The sequence below is a fragment of the Macaca thibetana genome, chromosome 18 (assembly GCF_024542745.1).
Source record: "Macaca thibetana thibetana isolate TM-01 chromosome 18, ASM2454274v1, whole genome shotgun sequence".
Classification (NCBI taxonomy): domain Eukaryota; kingdom Metazoa; phylum Chordata; class Mammalia; order Primates; family Cercopithecidae; genus Macaca; species Macaca thibetana.
The window spans coordinates 54325985-54346313 of NC_065595.1; the positions used below are offsets into that span (position 1 = coordinate 54325985).

A 20329-nucleotide genomic window follows, 5' to 3' on the forward strand; every position below is an offset into this window, starting at 1 on the left:
TAGAGACAAGGTTTCACCATGTTGGCCAGGCTAGTCTCAAACTCCTGACCTCAGGTGATCCGCCCAGCTTGGCCTCCGAAAGTGCTAGGATTACAGGCATGAGACACTGTGTCTGGCCGTGTTTTCTTACATTTTCTTTCATACTGCAGCCATCTAACAACTAGTCCTGGACCTAGAGAGGACCCTAAGACTCTAATCTAGTTCTTTTAAAGTAAGAATGGGTTTAAATTTCAAGGTTAAGAAAAGGGAAAGGGAGTTACTTTCTTTGGATGTCCCTGTATTTCATAAACACAAACATGTAACGTAAGTGTGCATTAGTACACATATATGCCAAAAGTCCAACTATGGAAGGAATAGGATGGAAAAAAATAGTATACTATATTACACATTCATGCAAAAATACATTCAACTATTCCTCCATTAAGAAATATGAGTAAAATATTAACCAAACCCAAAACCATGTTATATTAATAATTTTTAAAATAAACTACTTCTTTCTGTAAAGCCCATGAAATCTTGATTTCTAGAATCTTATTTAAGTCTCAGAGTTCCAGGAAAACCAACCCAGATTGTCTCTTTTGATAATATTTTCCCTCAAACAGACATGTCTATCAGGTCAATAATCATAACTCTACACTTACCGATGTCTAAAATTCTCTTTTGTAGAGCTCCAATAAAAAGAAATGGTTCATCTTTACATGACTGAATGAGTGTGCCAACCAATTCAGAGTTTGTTGCTAAGATGCAGGCATTTTCTTCATTAAGGTTGACCCCTGCCATAGAAGTCACATCATTGATGTCATCTTCATCTCTAATAGAAAAAAGAAGTTAGAGGTTTTAGGTGTTTTGTGTGTGTGTGTGTGTGTGTGTGTGTGTGTGTGTGTGTGTGTGTGTGTGTGTGTGTGTGTGTGTGTGTGTGTGTGTTTGAGGCGGGGGAGGGGGAAAAGAGAGGTTTCAGAGAGCAAAAGAATTAGAGGTCTCTCCTTGTAACTAACAGCATTACTTTACTTAATTCATCCAATCAAGAGAAGTGAAGAATGGCTATCTTTCCCTGTAAGCTTTTGAAAGTAATTATAGTGTCTCTAACCACCAATGTATATTTAATAACAGAAGGATGAATCAGAAGTAACTTTGTCTTCTAGGTCCCAACTTTCCCTCTCTCATTCTGGCAAATGAGAAACACCAAGAGGCATTTGGAGTTACACCAAGTCGTCCATAAATCCTCTGCAATGAAAGACAAAGAAATGAAAACAGACATCTTTCTTTTCATCCAAGATGGTTAAAAGTCCATCAGCTGTCCCCAGAGTACTCTACTATTCATTCCACTTATGAAATGATGGAAACAACCTAAATGTCCATCATTATGGAACTTTGTTAAAAATATCAAAATCACAGTGAATATGTACTGATGAGACAGTCTCCGAGATTACTATTAAGTGGTTTAAAAAAAAAAAAGCAAAACATTATGTATGTATTATATATTACCATCTGTGTTGAATACTATATCTGGGGGGCTCCATCTTCTCCTGTACCACCAATAAAGTACACTGGACCCAAGAAAAAAAAATACTATACTTAGAACAATACATAAGAAACTAAAAAAAAGTGGTAACTGGTTGGCTCTAGGCTGGGAACCTGGGTAACAGGGGGATAAAGAAGTGAGGGGAACCCTCACTTTTCCCATTGCATACCTTTTTGTACCTTATGAATTTTGTGTAAAATGTTCACATTACCTAGTCAAATAAATGAGTTTTTAAAATATAAACAAAATGGCAGGGCGTTGTGGCTCACGTCTGTAATCCCACCACTTTGGGAGGCCAAGGAGGGCGGATCACAAGGTCAGGAGATTGAGACCATTCTGGATCACGTGGTGAAACCCCATCTCTACTAAAAATACAAAAAATTAGTTGGGCATGGTGGCAGGCGCCTGTAGTCCCAGCTACTCGGGAGGCTGAGGCAGGAGAATGGCATGAACTTGGGAGGCGGAGCTTGCAGTGAGCTGAGATCACGCCACTGCACTCCAGCCTGGGCGACAGAGCAAGACTCTGTCTCGAAGAAAAAAAAAAAAAATATATATATATATATATATATATATTTATACACACACACACACACAAAAAAATTTATTTTAAGATCTAGTTATTTCCTTAGATTACTAAATCTGTAATAAAATAAGTTCGCCTTCGATATTCTTTTTTCACCTCTCTCAAGCACAGCCTCTCTACCAGTGAGTCAGTAAATTCACACAATATCCTGCTTATTCCTTCTTCTATGCTTTAAAGTTGTTTTTCTCATGGGAATTTCCCTCTCTTCTTATTAACTCAAATGTAGCGTAGCATACTGCGGTACTTCTCAAACAACAGTGTTTTTAGGAAACACCTAGAAAGTATATTTAAGATGCAGGTCTCAATGTCAAACACACATCCAAACAGTACACATGATTCTCATTTGGTAGGCCTATGATGGAGACCAGGGATTTGGAGTTTTCTATCAGGCACACTTAGATGATCATGATACAAATGGTCTAAGGACCACACTAAGAAAAATACTGCTTTATAAAAATTAATACTGATTCTAAAGAGGTCAAGGTTTCAGTACCTGTTCTGACCATTAATAATAGGATGGCTGGGTGCAGTGGTTCACACCTGTAATCCCAGCACTTTAGGAGCCCGAGGTGGGCGGGTCTCCTGAGGTCAGGGGTTCAGCAACAACCTGGCCAATATGGTGAAACCCCGTCTCTACTAAAACTACAAAAATGAGCTGGGCGTGGTTGCATGCCTCTAGTCCCAGCTACTCGGGAGGCTGAGGCAGGAGAATTGCTTGAACCCGGGAGGCAGAGGTTGCAGTGCACTGAGATCATGCCACTCCACTCCAGCCTGGGCTACAGAGTGAGACTTCATCTCAAATAAATAAATAAATAAATAAATAAATATTATTAATAGGATGACCATGGACAAGTTTCTTCCCACTTCTATTCATCAATCCCCTTTTATCTGTAAAATGGGAGTGAAAATGACCCTCTCATGTAATTTTGTATGAAAACTGTATTAGAAACTAAAACTGCATCAGAAACTAAAAATTGGTATTATTTATTCATTTAAAAAATAACAAATATATATCACCATAAATAACATACTTTAATGAAAATTAACATACCAAAATTTTAAAATAGAACAAGAGTGGTACTACCTTCTATTTTTACAAATCTTTTTAAAATCCACTGGTCCTCCTGCATTTTGAATGGGATCTGTTACTCAGGCATGGCTGTGCAACATCATTCATTGGTAATATGGAAAATACTGGTTCACAGAGTTATACAGTTCTTCCAAATTTAGATTCTAATACATAATCCAAAATTACATGTATCTCAACCAATCAGATCAGAAAATACAACTACGGGAAAGCTGTCAAACTCATGGTAATAGATACACGTTTTGTTCAACAACCTCATTTCTTTTTTTCTCTCCTTTTTATTAAGACACCCAGGATGGACTCCAGTGGTGCAATCTCAGCTTTCTGTAGCCTTCACTCCCAGAGCTGAGGTGATTCTCCTGCCTCAGCCTCCCAAGTAGCTGGCATTACAGGCATGCGCCACCATGCCCAGCTAATTTGGGGGTTTTTTGTTTGTTTGTTTTGTTTGTTTTTGGCTGGAGTGCAATGGCTCCATCTCGGCTCACTGCAACCTCTGCCACCCGAGTTCTCCCTGCCTCAGCCTCCCAAGTAGCTGGGACCACAGGCGCACCACCACACCTGGCTCATTTTTGTATTTGCAGTAGAGATGGAGTTTCGCCATGTTGGTCAGGCTGGTCACCTGACCTCAGGTGATCTTCCCACCTCAGCTTCCCAAAGTGCTGGGATTACAGGCGTGAGCACACACAAGGACAAACAGACTCGTAACACATGAAACAATGAATTATATATGATGAAAGTTAAAATAAGCTAATATACACTAGAGAATCTAATTCCTGTAGTAGGGAAAAAATGGACATTAAAATTGGTAGAGTAATATCATCTATGCAAATAGCACATAATCTGGTCCTATATTATTTTCCAAGAGTGTCTTTCTAAAGTAGTAAAAATCACACTAAAGCCCCTAGTTGTTAGAACACCTTCACTACCAGATATAATATATACATATTATCCATAAACATTTTATTATGTATCTCTAAAATATAAGGACTTAAAATAAATTATCACATAAAAATATTGATATTAATTCCTTATTATCATCACATCTTCAGTTGAAATACAGTTATGCAAACATGCAGAGGTACTATCCTGTTTGCCACTTCTGATTCTGAAGTATGATGGAAACGACATGAATCTCTGGCACCCTCTGGTGTTTAAGCACAATACAGCTTCCCATATTCGCCCCAGCTATACTGACAAGCAGAATAGAAAACAGAATCTTCTTAGCAGAAAAAGTCACAAATGAATCCCCCCAAAAAGTATAAGTTAACAAAATAGTTTTGAAAAACTATGAAAATATCATTCTGTATTATTAAATGTCATACAGTTTGGTCAAGATAAGAGCTAATACTATTCACTACTATTTCTTCTTCTTTAACAAAAGAGCCAACATCGAGGGTCTATTAACAGTTTCATTTAAAAAGTAACTGAAGTAGGGCCAGGCACAGTGGCTCACGCCTGTAATCCCAGCACTTTGGGAGGCCGAGGCAAGTGGATCACGAGGTCAGGAGATCAAGACCATCCTGGTTAACACTGTGAAACTCCGTCTCTACTAAAAAAATATATAAAAAACTAGCCGGGCGTGGTGACAGGCGCCTGTAGTCCCAGCTATTTAGGAGGCTGAGGCAGGAGAATGGCCTGAACCCAGGAGGCGGAGCTTGTAGTGAGCCGAGATCATGCCACTGCACTCCAGCCTGGGAGACAGAGTGAGACTCCGTCTCAAAAACAATAAATAAATAACTGAAGTGATAGTAAGTATCCATGGAAGCAAAATTAAATTTTAAAAAAATCACTATGAAAAGATATATATAAAGCCATGTGTGATTGTGAATTACTAGAAAGTACTGTACAAAAATGAAAAGTGCATCTTTGTACAAAAATATCTAAGAAATAGCTGAGATTATAAATACTCCTTTTTCAAAATTCACCATTTCAACAAATATTTGAGTGATTATTATGAAACAGGCATTGTTCCAAACACTCGGTATACATACAGTGGTAAACAACCATTATTATAAGCTTTCATAGACAATTAAGAAGTGGGAAATACACGGAGGCAAGGGTAAACAAATGAATGAACAAAATAATTTTAGATAAGTACCTCAAGACAGCAGATATGACTGTGGAAGCTACTTTATATTGGTTGGTCAAGCAAAATTTACCTCTCTAAGGAGGTAGATTTGAAATATGAAAGTCCATGTCATATGAAGACCGAGGGACAGCTTTCAGTGCATACCACACAGAAAACTGTACAGTGGGTTTTATCAAAATCTCATGTACCCCATTAATATACACCTATGTACCCCCAAAAATTAAACATTAAAAACATTAAAGAAAATAATATATAAATAAAACTGTACAGTGGGACCATGACTAGTGTGTCTGTAGAACAGAAAGGAGGTAAACAAGGAGCACGGATCCCCAACACCACAGACTGTGATCCTTGCAATTCAGTTTTTCTGAATATGAAAGATAACTTGCTTATGCAATGGCTTTTCAGTTTTTCTGTTACCTACAACCTTACCAAATTCTAACAAATATTAAATTTTTAAATAATTTCAGATGGGAATCTTCTATATCATAAAAAGAAAAATGTTTAAGCCAATTCTCGGCCCCCACGACCCAAATTAACCTAATCACACAATTCGATTCAAACTTCATGGAACTGCCATGCTGACTCTAAAATTCATGCTAATTCTAAAATTCATGCACAAGAGAAAAATAATGAGTAAAATTAAAATACCTTCGATAAAAAGGAATATACAAAAAGGACTTATTTTAACTATGGGCTAGAAAAATAAATAAAGATGTTATAACAATCGAAAACACCAAAATAGTAACATCAAAATAAAACAAATATTTGGGAGGCCAAGGCAGGTGGATCACCTGAGGTCGGGAGTTTGAAACCGGCCTGGCCAATATGGCAAAACCCCTTCTCTACTAAAAATACAAAAATAAGCTGAGTGTGGTGGCGCGCACCTGTAGTTCCAGCTACTCGAGAAGCTGAGGCACGAGAATCGCTTGAACCCGGCAAGGTGTAGGTTGTGGTGAGCCGAGATCGTGCCACAGCCTGGGCAACAGAGTGAAACTGTATCTCAAAAAATAAAACGGAGTTGAAACTGTATCTCAAAAAATTTCTCAAAAAATAAAATAAAATAAAACAAAAACATATTACTAAAATGAAATTTGCCCTTTTATAAATGGGAATTCACTATAAGATAAAGGTGGCATTACAAATAAGAAAGGTAAAGATGATGAACTCTTTACTATTGCTGAGACAATTCATTTGAGGAAAATTTAATCTCTGCCTCACACATTTACAAAAACAAAATCAAGAATTATTGAAGATGTAAAGGTAAATATCTATATTTGAGGTAAGTGCATACAGATATCTTAGAAGAAGATACAGAAGCACATCATTCTGGGCTCATAATACGAAAGGATACATTAGAATTCAAAAGCCATAAAGAGACTGCTAAACTTTATACTGTAATTTAAAATTTCCATATATGAAACACTAAAAACAAATTTCCAAGTTAAACAAAAAACTAGGAGAAAAATACTTACAATATATACATCAAAGAATTACTACTGTCCAGCATATGTACATAAGCCTGGAAAGCAATAAGTAGTCAACAGATAAATAAGCGAAAGTAACAAGTCAGAAATTTCCCAAAGAAAATACTAACAGTGACATTTTTGCTTCAGGCAGTAAGTGGACTAGATTTACTGAGGAGCAATTACACAGCATAAGACATTTTCATTCCATTGTTTGGTTCACAGGACCTGTCAAAAAAAGGTGTCAGTATAAACAAGCAATGAGGCTGGGCGCGGTGGCTCACGCCTGTAATCCTAGCACTTTTGGAGGCCTAGGCGGGCGGATCATGAGGTCAGGAGATCAAAACCATCCTTGCCAACACGGTGAAACCCCATCTCTACTAAAAATACAAAAAATTAGCCAGGCGTGGTGGCGGGCACCTGTAGTCCCAGCTACTCGGGAGGCTGAGGCAGGAGAATGGCATGAACCCGGGAGGCGGAGCTTGCAGTGAGCCGAGATCGCGCCACTGCACTCCAGCCTGGACAACAAAGCAAGACTCCGTCTCAAAAAATAAAAAATAAAAAAAAGTAAGCAATGAGCATAGCCTAAAGGAAGAATTGCCTCAAGGGCATATGACTGTGGCTAGCACTAGTTCTTGATTACAGCGGGAAAATCTGAGGCTCCTGGGTAAGTCAGGTTCCCTGGAACAAGACTAAAGTGGTTCCAAGTCAATAGCAATCCCTGAGTCTACTAGAAACAGTCACAAATCCTCTCTGGAAGAAAGCAAACTCAGTTTAGACCCTCAGGTTTAATCTGATTTACCTGTACAACAAAGTTTTAGATTTATTGACTACGTTTTTTACCCCTAAAAGTCCTATTTGGTTCTTTTTCAAGTATTTGCAGTTATTTTTTAAAATAAATTGCTTCTTGCGCCATTTTGAGATTCCGTATTTTATTATTAAATACTTTATACTAGTTTTTAACACTTACTATTTCATCATCCTATGTTTGAAGTCACTGGAATTCCAAATGTATTAATGTTTCCCTGTAGCTTGACTCAAGGATACTTCCTTGCATCCGTATCTTTAATTGTGAACATATATTTTATATGGACACCCAAAAACAATGGACTAACTAACATCTTCAAAGCCAAAAGACAAAACAGTCAACCTATAATTCTAATCTCAATCTTGACATTGTCTATAAAATAATCTAAAATCATCTAGAAATTATTAGAAATAGTAACAAGGCTGTTGGGTATATGATTTTTTTTAAGTCCTGAATTTCTCTATGCTAATAAAAGAAAAGGCAGTTACCAAAATACAATACCAACAAAAAAGATAAGGTATCTAGGAATAAACCTAACAGATAAATGCAACAAATCGTGCAGAATCTGTATAAATAAAATTATACTACTTTATTGAAAGATATTTAAAAGGGTATATATAATGAAGATATAAATCATGTTCATAGAAGGATCCAAATTATAATAAATCAGCTGGAAGACAGTGTGCCTATGGACTCAGGCCATGCCAATTCAAATTCTAACAGATTACTGGTGGAATTTAACAAGTTGATTGTTAAATTTATAGGGAAGAGCAAAAGCTCAAGTAGAGCCAAGGAAATCAAGAGAGGGGAAAGGGAGTACGAAAGTGGAGGAAGAAAAGGAAATAAAAGAGAAGGAGAAGTAGGTAGAAAATATGCATTACCAAATATAAAACTTCTTTTGAAATTATAGTAAACTAACTGTATGCTATCGGAAATTTTAAAATTAGCCAATAAAAGAAAATAGAGATAAAAAATAACTTGATTAGAGGCATTTACAAAAAAGAAAGATAAAGATAAGACCCATATGTATATGACATAGGAGACATTACAGATCACTGAGGAAGGACAAATTGTTCAATAATGCTGCTGGAACGAGTGGTTTCCTATATGGGGAAAAGTGAATTAGGATCCCTAAACCTCCAAACCATAGGAAAAAACAAAAACCAAATTTTAACTCCTGAAGACAAAAAGATATTCAAATAGGCTGAGCATGATGGCTCACACCTGTAATCCCAGCACTCTGGGAGGATGAGGCAGGAGGATCACTTGAGACTACCAGTTCGAGACCAGCCTGGACAACAAAGCAAGACCCCCATCTCTACAAAAAAATTTTAAAACTAGCCGACTGTTGTGGCATGTACCTGTTGTCTTAGCTACTCTGGAGGCTTGTTTGAGCCCAGGAAATTGAGGTTGCAGTGAGGCACAATAGTGCCACTCAATGTACACCAGCCTAGGTGACAGAGATCATTTCTCAAAAAAAAAAAAAATTTAATATGAAACTTCAAACCTTTTAGAAGACAATATAGGAGACTATCTTTGTGATCTCCAGAAGGATCTCTTAAAGAAGGCATAAGTATTAATCATAAAAGAAACTGCCAAATTCAACAACTCTAAAATTAAGAATTTCTGCTCATCAAAATAAACCGTAAAAGAAAGTAAATTGCAAAACACTAACTCTAGTAGATATTTGTAACATAAAAAAGTATAAAGAATTACAAAAGGACTTCTGCTTCTGTTACAGACCATTACTCATATCAGACAATTGTTTTGAGGACAAGAAACTAATAAAGCCAGAACAATTTTAAGTTTATTTGAAGGCATCAGAGAGCTGCCAAGGGAGCCAGGTCTTGAGGGACGACAGCCCTGAGAGAAGAGAACCTCACTGAAGTAACCCCAATTTTCTCCATGTTGTTTTTCCTCTGGGCACATGCTGATTCTTGATGTGGAACAAGAAACTAAGAAGCCAGAGACAGCAGCTGCTAAGAGGCAGAAAAGCCAACAGAGCATTAGGCAATCTCATGAGGAGAGAGAGACAGGAAGTTGAGGTCCAAGGCTTCCAGAACTTGAGGGATGAATGCACCATGATCCTACAAATAAGTGAGGCATTTACCAATTTTTTTCATACAGATCTGACACTTAATTAAATATTACCAAGTGCAGCAAAGAAACAGGATTAAAAAGGCAGATAACAGAAACAGAGTCACAGGTAACCCGGACATTGGAAATATTAAGCATTTGACTTTAAAATAACCACAAGTGGCAGGGTGTGGCGGCTCATGTCTATAATCCCAGTGCTTTGGAAGGCTGAGTCAGGAGGATCACTCAAGACCTGGAGTTCAAGACCGGCCTGGGAGACATAGCAAGACCCTACCTCTATGAAAACTAAAAAAAAAAAAAAGTTAGCTAGGCATGGTAGCATGTGCCTGTAGTCCCAGCTACTTGGGAGGCTGAGGCAGGAGCATCACTGGCGCCTAGGAGTTCAAGGCTGCAGTGAGCTATGATTGTGCCACTGTACTTCAACCTGGGCAAAAGAGCAAGACTGTCTCAAAAAAAAAAAAAAAAAGCGGAAAACAGAGAAACGACAACAACCAAAGAAAACCACACATGCACACAATAAAATAACTACAATTAACTGTTCAAGAACATAGAGGCAAAAATAGATAATTATACCATAGGACAATAATCCATTAAAAAAGAAATAATGGTCATGGATTCTAGTAATACCACAATAGCTTGATCAATAACAATTACAAAATAACAGTTTTTAAAAGACAATCATTTGGAGACTTAATAAAAGCAGGCAGAAAACAGAGGTCAGTCAACCCTTGGATGCTGGGAACAATAATGGGTAAAATTTGTGAGTTTATGTCTTTTGGTCTAAAAGTACTCCCTAGTCTATGCAGCCACATGACTAGTGGCTTGAGATGTCCCGATAACAGAGCTTCAAATACATAATATAAAAATCGACAGAACTAAAGGAAAAACAAACAAAGAAAAAAAAAGTCAGAATTGGAGATTTTAATACCCACTCTAAATAAGTGATAGAAACAGTCTGAAAAATAAAACCAAAAAATAAAAGCCCAGGATATAGAAGATGTGAACACTGTCACCCACCTTCACCAAACTGATGTAGACAACAAAAAACTACTTCCCCAAACTGAATAATATATATTTTCTCCCAAGTGTTCACGAGATAGTAATCAAAATTAGACACACTGAGGAGTCTCAATAAATTTAATAAAATTGAAATTATATGTTCAAGAATATGTTCTCTGATCACAAAACTACATTAGAAAACAAACAAAATATTCCAGAAAAGCACCAAATATTTGTACCAGTAAATTAAAAAAAGAAAACTATCTTGACATGAATGGAACGCCAAAAAAAAAAAAAAAAAAATCCTGTTATCAGTTGGGTGCTAAATCAGTATTTAGGGAGAAATTGATAGGATTTTTTGTTGTTGTTGTTGTTTTTATCTTGTAGCCTCAGCTCAAATGAAGAAATGTATAATTTTAAATGCTTACATTAATAATAATAATAATAATGATAAATGTTTACATTAGAAAACAAGCCAGGCTTGGTGACTCATGCCTATAATCCCAGCACTTTGGGAGGCCAAGGCGGGAGGACTGCTTGGGCCCAAGAGTTCAAGACCAGCATGGGCAACATAGTGAAACCTCATCGTTACAAAAAAATAAAAATTAAAAAAATTAGCTGGGCATGGTGATGCGCACCTGTAGTCCCAGCTGTTCATGTGGCTGAGCCGGGAAGATGGCTTGAGCCCAGGAGTTTGAGGTGACAGTAGCCATGATTGTGCTACTGCAGTCTAATCTGGGCAACAGAGTGAGACTCCGTCTCAACAACAAGAAAATTAACAAAACTGATAAAAGCCTACTAATGAAAAGAGGGAGACTACATATTTTATAGACATTAAAAGGATAAAGAAATAAAATTAACAATTTCATGCCTGAAAAAGTCAACTACAAAAATAAAATCCTTGAAAAATGCATACACTAGACTACCATTAAAGCATCTATACACATTCCTAAGAAAAGTATTAGGAACAATTTCTTGCTGATAAATCTGAAAATCAAGATGAAATGTACAAAAACTTTAAAAAAAATACAACTTCATGAAACTGGCATTAAGATGAAATAGAAAATCTAAATACCTCTCTATCTATCAATGAAAATGACTTTGTCGAAAAACATTCTCCCAAAGAAAACAACAGGCCTATCCAGTTTCAATGGTAAATTCATTCATACATTCAAGGAAGAAATCATGTCAATTCTACACAAAAGCTCAAAACAAAGGAGGGGGAAGGACTTTATTACTCATTTTTTTTAAGCTAATATAATCACAGATACCAAATCCTGGCAAACACACTGTAAGAACAAAAAACTATAGACCAAATCCCTCATGAATATCAACACAAAACCCTTACAAAACATTAATCAATGCAGCAATAAAAGAAAAGGCTAATACCCCAGGAATGCAAGAACATTCAAAAATTTAAAAATCAGTGTAATTCACAATCCTAGAATAATAAGAAAAATCAATGACCACCTTAAATAGATGCAGAAAAAGCTCACGACAAAAGCACTCAGTTTAAAAACAGGCAATAGGGAAGACTATACTTTCGGGGATCATTTCTATAGTTCTTTACCAGAGAAGTTTCTCTGAACATGTAGAGCGCTGTGTCTTAAAAAAAAAAAAAAAAAAGGCTGGGCACAGTGGCTCAGGCCTATAATCCCAGCACTTTGGGAGGACGAGGCAGGCAGATCACCTGAGGTCAGGAGTTCGAGACCAGCCTGACCAACATGGAGAAACCCCGTTGTCTCTACTAAAAATACAAAATTAGCTGCGCATGGTGGCACATACCTGTAATCCTAGCTACTCGGGGGGCTGAGACAGGAGAATCGCTTGAACCCAGGAGGTGGAGGTTGCGGTGAGCCCAAGATCATGCCATTGCACTCCGGCCTGGGCAACAAGAGGAAAACTTCGTCTCAAAAAAAAAAAAAAAGGCAATAGGCTGGGCATGGTGGCTCATGCCTGTAATCCCAGCAGTTTGGGAGGCTGAGGTGGGAGGATCTCATGAGGCCAGGAGTTCAAGAACAGCCTGAGAAACATAGTGAAATCCCTTGTCTCTACAAAACATGGAAATAAAAAAAAAAAAATTACTTGGGCATGGTAATGTACACCTGTAGTCCTAGCTACTTGAGAGCCTGAGGCAGGTGGGTCACTTAAGCTCAGGAGTCTGAGGATGCAGTGAGCTAGGATTGCACCTCTGCACCCCAGCCTAGGCAACAGAGCAAGACCTTGTTTCTTAAAATAAAACAAAAACAGGCCAGGCACAGTGGCTCACGCCTGTAATCCCAACACTTTGGGAGGCCAAGAAGGGCGGATCACGAGGTCAGGAGATCGAGACCATCCTGGCTAACATGGTGAAAACCCGTCTCTACTAAAAATACAAAAACAAAATTAGCCGAGTGTGGTGGCGGGTGCCTGTAGTTCCAGCTGCTCGGGAGGCTGAGGCGGCAGAATGGCGTGAACCCGGGAGGCAGAGCTTGCAGTGAGCCAAGATCCTGCCACTGAACTCCAGCCTGGCAGCCTGGGCAACAGAGCGAGACTCCGTTTCCAAATAAATAAATAAATACATAAACAAATAAAACAACAGTCAAAATATTTGAACAGATATTTCACAAAAGAAGTTGCATAAATGGGCAGTGAGGACATGCAACATGCAACATCATTAGTCACTAAGGAAATGCAAATTAAAGTCACAATGAGCTACAACTACATACCAAACCAGAATGGCTAAAATTGAGGGGGGCAGAGACAAAGTAAAACTGCAGTATGAATTGTTAGCAAGGATGTGAAGCAACTAGAACAAAATCTCATACTTTGTTGGTGGGAATGGAAAAATGGTATAACCATTTAGGAAAATAGTGTAGTGGCTTCTCATAGAGTTAAACATATGCTTATATACCTACCATATGACTCAGCAATTCTGTTCCTATGTATTTATACCAAAGAAAATCTATGTCCATACAAAGATACAGACAAGTGTTCCCAGCAAGCTTGATCATTACCAAAAACTGTAAAAAACCCAAATATCCATCCACAGATAAAGTGAAAATTCAGTGCAAACAAAAGCAATATACCTCTATAATATTACTCAGCAATAAAAAATGCAACTATTGATACATACAACATGTTGTATATCTAACACATTATGCTAGCAAAAGAAGCCAGACACAAGAATATGAACTGTATGATGTGTGAAAATTGATGATATGAATTGGGTCACCCATGTCATACCCAACTAAAACAGAGTAGAGAAGCAGGGGGGGAAAGCAAGCAGGGCACAAAACATTGCTCTAGAAATGTAATTCTCTGTGAGTCCAGCTGCTGAAACTGCCTGTTGTAACCTGAGACCAGTTTAATCTACAACTGCTGAGACAACTTGTTGCAACCCAGAACTATTTTTCCTGCCACCTTCACATGTCAATCAGAGCTGACCAGCTTCCCAGAACCTTAACAGTGCCAATGAATTTTCTCAAAGAGCAATTCATGTCATGTCTCTTTTTTAACCTCCAGCCTTCTCTTTGTTCTTCGGACATACCAGAGACTATCTGGTCTGTGTGTATGCTTTGAACTGCAATTCTTTCTTCCCAAATAAAATGTTAAATTTAGAGATTCACTTCTACATTTTTTTAAAAAAATGAGACAAGAGACTCGCTCTGTCTCCCAGGCTGGAGTGCAGTGGCACAATCTCAGCTCACTGCAATCTCCCAGGGTTCAACTGATTCTCCTGTCTCAGCATCCCAAGTAGCTGAGACTACAGACGTGCACCACCATACCCTGCTAATTTTTGTATTGTTAGTAGAGACAGAGTTTCCCCATGTTAGCCAGGCTGGTCTCGAACTCCTGACATCAAGTGATCCACCTGCCTCGGCCTCCCAAAGTGCTGGGATTACAGGCATGAGCCACTGTGCCCAGCCTACCTCTACATTTTTAATTTGACTTTGACAGATGCCACTTATGCAAAACTCTAGAAGGACAAATCCAAATCCAATCTACAATGATAGAAAGCAGATCAACGGTTGTCCAGAATCTGAGGTGTAATGTGGGGACCGGGTGATAAGGAATGCAAAGGAACCTTTTTGGGGTACTGAAAATATTCCATGTATCCTGACAGTGATAGTTGGTACATGGGTTTAGCTTTATGTCGCGTCATTAAACTGGAATATGATGATGACTGCCTAGATTACTGTCTTCCAGAATACCCAAACTTCAAACTATAAAGGGAAAAAAACAACAAATCCCATGCAAACTTTTTCGTTTTCTCAATCTCATCTCCCCCTCCCCACCCCACCCCACCCCGTGCCTCAAGGCTTGCTATAGGCAAAAAGAGATGGGGAAAAAAAAAAAAAACCTGCAGAAAACAGAGACAGGGCAGACCCAGTGGTGGGCATAAGACTAAATACATCCCAAGTCAGGAAATGCTAAAAAGGTGTTCCCATAAATCAAAGATTTAACAAGACAATGATGGGGCAACATTTTAAAAAAGTGTAATACAGAAAGTGTTGATTTCACAGCCAGCCAAGCTGTCCTTCAAGTATCAAAGACACTGAAAAATAGTTTTAACATACAACAATTTAGGACAGGGGTCCCCAGAAACTGGACTGCACAGGAAGAGGTGAGAGGTGCACAAGCGAGCATAACTGCCTGAGCTCCACCTCCTGTCAGATCAGCGGTAGCATTAGATTCTCATAGGAGCACAAACCCTACTGTGAACTGCACATTTGAGAGATCTAGGTTGTGCACTCCTTATGAGAATCTAATGCCTGATGATCTGAAGTGGAATAGTTTCATCTTGAAACTATCCCCTCCCCCTCAATCCTGGTCTGTGGAAAAATTGACTTCCATGAAATCAGTCCCTGGTGCCAAAAACGTTAGGGACTAACGACTTAGGGAATTCTACACCCATGAGCCTTTTCTGAGGAATTTACCAGCAGATAAACTTCATTCAAGTTCAACCAAGAGATGACAGAACATGTCAGAAAAAAAGACTGAAGGTGAACATTTTAATATATGTATATAAAAGTAGACCTACAAATAAAATGTACACAGGGATGAGGAAGGAAGATTAAGGTACAAATTTTATACAAATGTTATATTAAAATATATATAAATTATGTAATTAAAAAATATATATTTAATATACACATATATATAATATATATTATATATATTTAAGATCCAAGTGTTTGCCAGATAAACAATTTGGAAATATTTTCCTTGTGGCATGTTTATTCATTTCCTTGACAGTGTCTTTCACAGAACAAAAGTTTTTTAATTTTCTGAATTCCAGTTCATTAATTTTTCCTCTTGTAGATCGCTCTTTTCATGTGTTATCTAAGAAATGTGTGTAACCCAAGGTTACAAAGATTTTCTCCTATGCTTTGTTTCAGAAGATCTCCAGTTTCAGGCTTGCCCTTTCTCTTAATCGTCATCCTTTAATTCCCATCTATTACCTGTATAAAAACTATTGTGTACATGTTCTATTTTCTCTGCTTTCCCCCACTTTAACTGCATAATTTCTATATATACAAATGTTATATTTGTGTATATATAAATATATTTTTAATATAAATATTCATATAAAAATATATTATACAAATATATATACACATGTTATGTTTGTATATATTTTTTTCATATATTTGTATATATAAAAATGCAAAAAGGAATGTATATAAAAATTTGCTTTATATATTTGTATATATAAAATATATATACAATATATATTTTTATTGTATAAAATTGTATATATTATATATAAATATATATACAAATATAACATTTGTATAACATTTGTTTATACATATATAAACTCTTAAAAACTCTTGATCATAAGAAACCAACACAAGAAACAAAAACGGGCCAAAAATTTAAACACACACTTCACCAAAGATATATAAATAACAAATAAGCACAAAAACAGATGATCAACATCTTTAGCCATTAGAAAAATGCAAACTAAAACCACAATAATAACCACTTATACACCTATTAAAATGGATTTTAAAAAATCAAAAGAACTGAGAATTACCAAATGCTCACAAAGTTGGACAGGAACTGCAACACTCATCATCAATGACAGAAATGCAAAATGACACAGTCATTTTGATAAAGAATTTGGTAATTTCCTTACCAAAGTTTACACTTATCTAATGACTCATCAGTCATATTTCTAGATAGCAAAAGCATATGTTCACGCAAAATTCTGTACGTGAAGCTTTATTATATTATCATCAGAAAAACTGGAAACCACCCAAATGTCCATCAATAGCAAAAAAGATCAAATTTAATTTCATAAAATAAAATGCTTCTCGGCAATGCAAAAAAACCATCGTCTAATATTCAAAATGACACAGATGATCTAAAAAAACATGCTGAGTTAAAAAGTCTGATGCAAAAGGGTACATGATAACATAAAACTCCATTTATGTGAAGTTCAAGAATAGACAAAAATGATCTATCATGATGGACATAAGAACAGTAGCTGCCAGAGGCAAGGGATAAGGGTAATTGATTTCAAAGGTGCATAAAGGTGATGAATATGTTCAGTATCTTGATCGGCATGATGATTACACAGGTATATATATTTGACAAAATTCACTGAGCTATACATTTAATAGTTGTGCACTTTATTGTTTATAAATTATACACAATAAAATGCTGTTAGCTTTGTAAAAAGGCATCAGTATATCTATTTTATTAAGGTATTATCCTGTCATCTCTCCTTTTTTAAAAAATATTACTTCCTTAAACCAAATTTAACTATTTATTTTCTTACCGGAAGCATGATGTTCCATTCTCTTTTATTTTATTTTTCTGAGTAGGAGATGCTTGAAGCGACAGAATTTTATTTCCAGGCAGAGTAATTTGCTTTAGAATGGAAGCTATAAAAACAAAACAAGAAAAAAATAGAATACAAAAAAAGCAATCATGTCATATTAGGAAAAATCCAGGACAACAGTTTTTAATATATATAGAATAATCAAAGAAAATTCCAAGTTTCCCTAGAACTATGCTTAAATTCAAACATGACAATGAATTTATTCCCTGAATAAGAAATAATCGTATAAAATAAGAATCTTTCCATTTCTTTTTAGATAGTCTATGGAATTAGCAGTATTACAAAAATATCATGAAGTAAAAGGCACCTGAAACATGTTAATAATACACTGCTTCTATTGGTGTATTTTAAAAATACATAAAGCTCTACCTGACATTGGTAAGACTGATTTCCCAGTCTACCTGACTTGGGTAAGACTGATTTCCACACATATGTATGGATGTACATGCATACAAGTATGTATGTAGAGAAAGAACTACATTTTAAGAAGAAATATTCTATAGCAAATTTTATAAGTTAAATAAGTCCTTATTTACTAATAGATTGTTTTATCAAATTACAGAATACCATGAATAGTTGTTTTTTTTAATTCCAAAACAACAGATAACCCTAAAAAGTTTACATGTGTGTAAAAAGAAATGTAATCATAGCTGGGCGCAGTGGCTCACGCCTGTAATTCCAGCACTTTGGGAGGCCAAGGTTGGTGGATCGACCACTTGAGATCAGGAGTTTGAGACCAGCTTGGCCAACCTGGTAAAACCCAGTCTCTACTAAAACTACAAAAATTAGCCAGCTGTGGTGGTGCACGCATGTAATCCCAGCTACTCAGGAGGCTGAGAACACGAGAACTGATTAAACCTGGGAGGTGGAGGTTCACTGAGCTGAGATTGTGCCACTGTACTCCAGCCTGGGCAACAGAGCAAGACTCTGTCTGGGGAGAGAAATCTAATCATTATCTTTCTGTTTTCTTTCAATAGGTGCCAACTTTAAAAGACCAAGCCTGTCTTCACTTAACATAGCAACAAAAAAGTTATACAAAACCCCTCTACGTTCTAACCCAGCGTGATGGGACTAAGATGGACCAGCATCTACCTGGAGGAAACTGACTGGTAGGTATTACGGTATTCACTGGCATCGTCTTCTGTCCACATTTCTGAATGGTCAATGTTGAGGAATGTGAAAGTGTGGTCACTTGCTTTTCATTGCCTCCTGAAGGCTGCTGAACTACCTGAAACAATGAGAACTATCAATATAGTCGTTCAACTTAAGGCTTTAGAAAATGATAAGATTTCAGGTTTAAACAACAGACTGTGTTCACCCAGCCATAAATATACCTTTATCTTAACATACCAAGAATGCCTACTTTAAATTTGTACGAAGCAAAATTATCCTGTTCAAAAGTAAAAAACATTACTATTTCACATACATTATTTTTAAAATGGAATTTAAAATTTTATTTCACCATGCTCAATTTAAATCTCCCTATAAATCTATTTCCAATTGTTAATTACAGTGAAAAATTTAAAGCACATATAAAAATAGACAGGATAAAACAAAACCACCTATATCATTACCCAGCTTCAACAATGATTAATTCTTGATCAATCTTGTTTCCATCTACACCCCTACCCACTTCCCTGCCACTCTCAATTATTTTAAGGCAAATCTCAGATATATCGCTTTATCCATAAATATTTCCAAATATATCTTTAAAAGATAAGGACTTTTTATGTGCCATTTTAACAAAGTATTTTCTTTTCTTTTCTTTTTTTTTTTTTTTTTTTTAGAGAGAATATTGCTCTGTCACCCAGGCTGCAGTGCAGTGGCACCATCTTGGCTCACTGCAAACCTCTGCCTCCCAGGTTCAAGTGATTCTCATGCCTCAGCCTCCTGAGTAGCTGGGATTACAGGCATGCGCCACCATGCCTGGCTAATTTTTGTATTTTTAGTAGAGACTAGGTTTCACTATGTTAGCCAGGCTGGTCTCGAACTCCTGACCTCAAGTGATCCGCCCACCTCAGCCTCCCAAAGTGCTGGGATTACACCTGTAATCCCAGCGGGGATCACACAGGGCGTGTGAGCCAGCGCACCCAGACTAAATTATTTTCTTAAACCATCGCTTGAAAGCAGGAGGCGGAGGCTGCAGTGAGCCGAGATTGCACCACTGCACTCCAGCCTGGGTGACAGAGTGAGACCCTGTTTTTTTTAGACAAAACAAAACAGGTAGGAAAACAGTCATCATGTATTTGAGCCAGCTATTGATAGTGAATTTAGACTCATATATGGCAAATATAAATGTGCCATGGTCTTGCCAAAAGAGTTCTAAACAGAATTTTTGAAGTTCAATTTATTCAACTTATGTGTATTACTTTAAAAAAGTAACAAGAAACACAACATGTCCTGGTAAGTAATCATACAGTAACTAATGTCCCTAGAGAAGAAATATTAGTCAGAATAATTCAATTGCCTTTATTCTTTGAGAACAGACAAGAACTCTTTTAAAAATGATACATTTCAATGAAGCTGAGATCATATTCATGTACTGTAGTTCTAAGGATCAGGCTTAAATTATACAAAGTAATATACAGGTACCATTTTATGCATTCAGACTGAAACTCAAGAGAAACACTCCCAGCTTATTTTCTGGTTATCTGCTCTGTCCTTCTTGATGCTCCTTATTAGGTATTCCAGTCAGTATTTTAATTATGAAAGACAGTAATATTCAAAAATTGTTTAGCAGTGTGAAAGTTGTCAGAATCAAAATGAAGTCACTTGTATTTGAAAGAAAACAAAAAACAAAACTCTAACAAATAGAGCTAGGGAAGGAAGACTAAAAAGAGAGGGTT

The 20329-nt window shown here is 36.8% G+C and overlaps 1 protein-coding gene across 1 annotated transcript in view; it reads right to left on the reverse strand.

The window, feature by feature from the left end:
* TAF4B (TATA-box binding protein associated factor 4b) overlaps positions 1-20329 on the reverse strand; it is a 167431-nt gene that overhangs the window by 85202 nt on the left and 61900 nt on the right. The window contains exons 8-10 of the mRNA XM_050767138.1: positions 18576-18711; positions 17421-17526; positions 642-811 (exon numbers count right to left, since the gene is read on the reverse strand). Of these exons, the coding sequence (XP_050623095.1) occupies positions 642-811; positions 17421-17526; positions 18576-18711 (412 nt within the window). The remainder of the gene's footprint in view (positions 1-641; positions 812-17420; positions 17527-18575; positions 18712-20329) is intronic.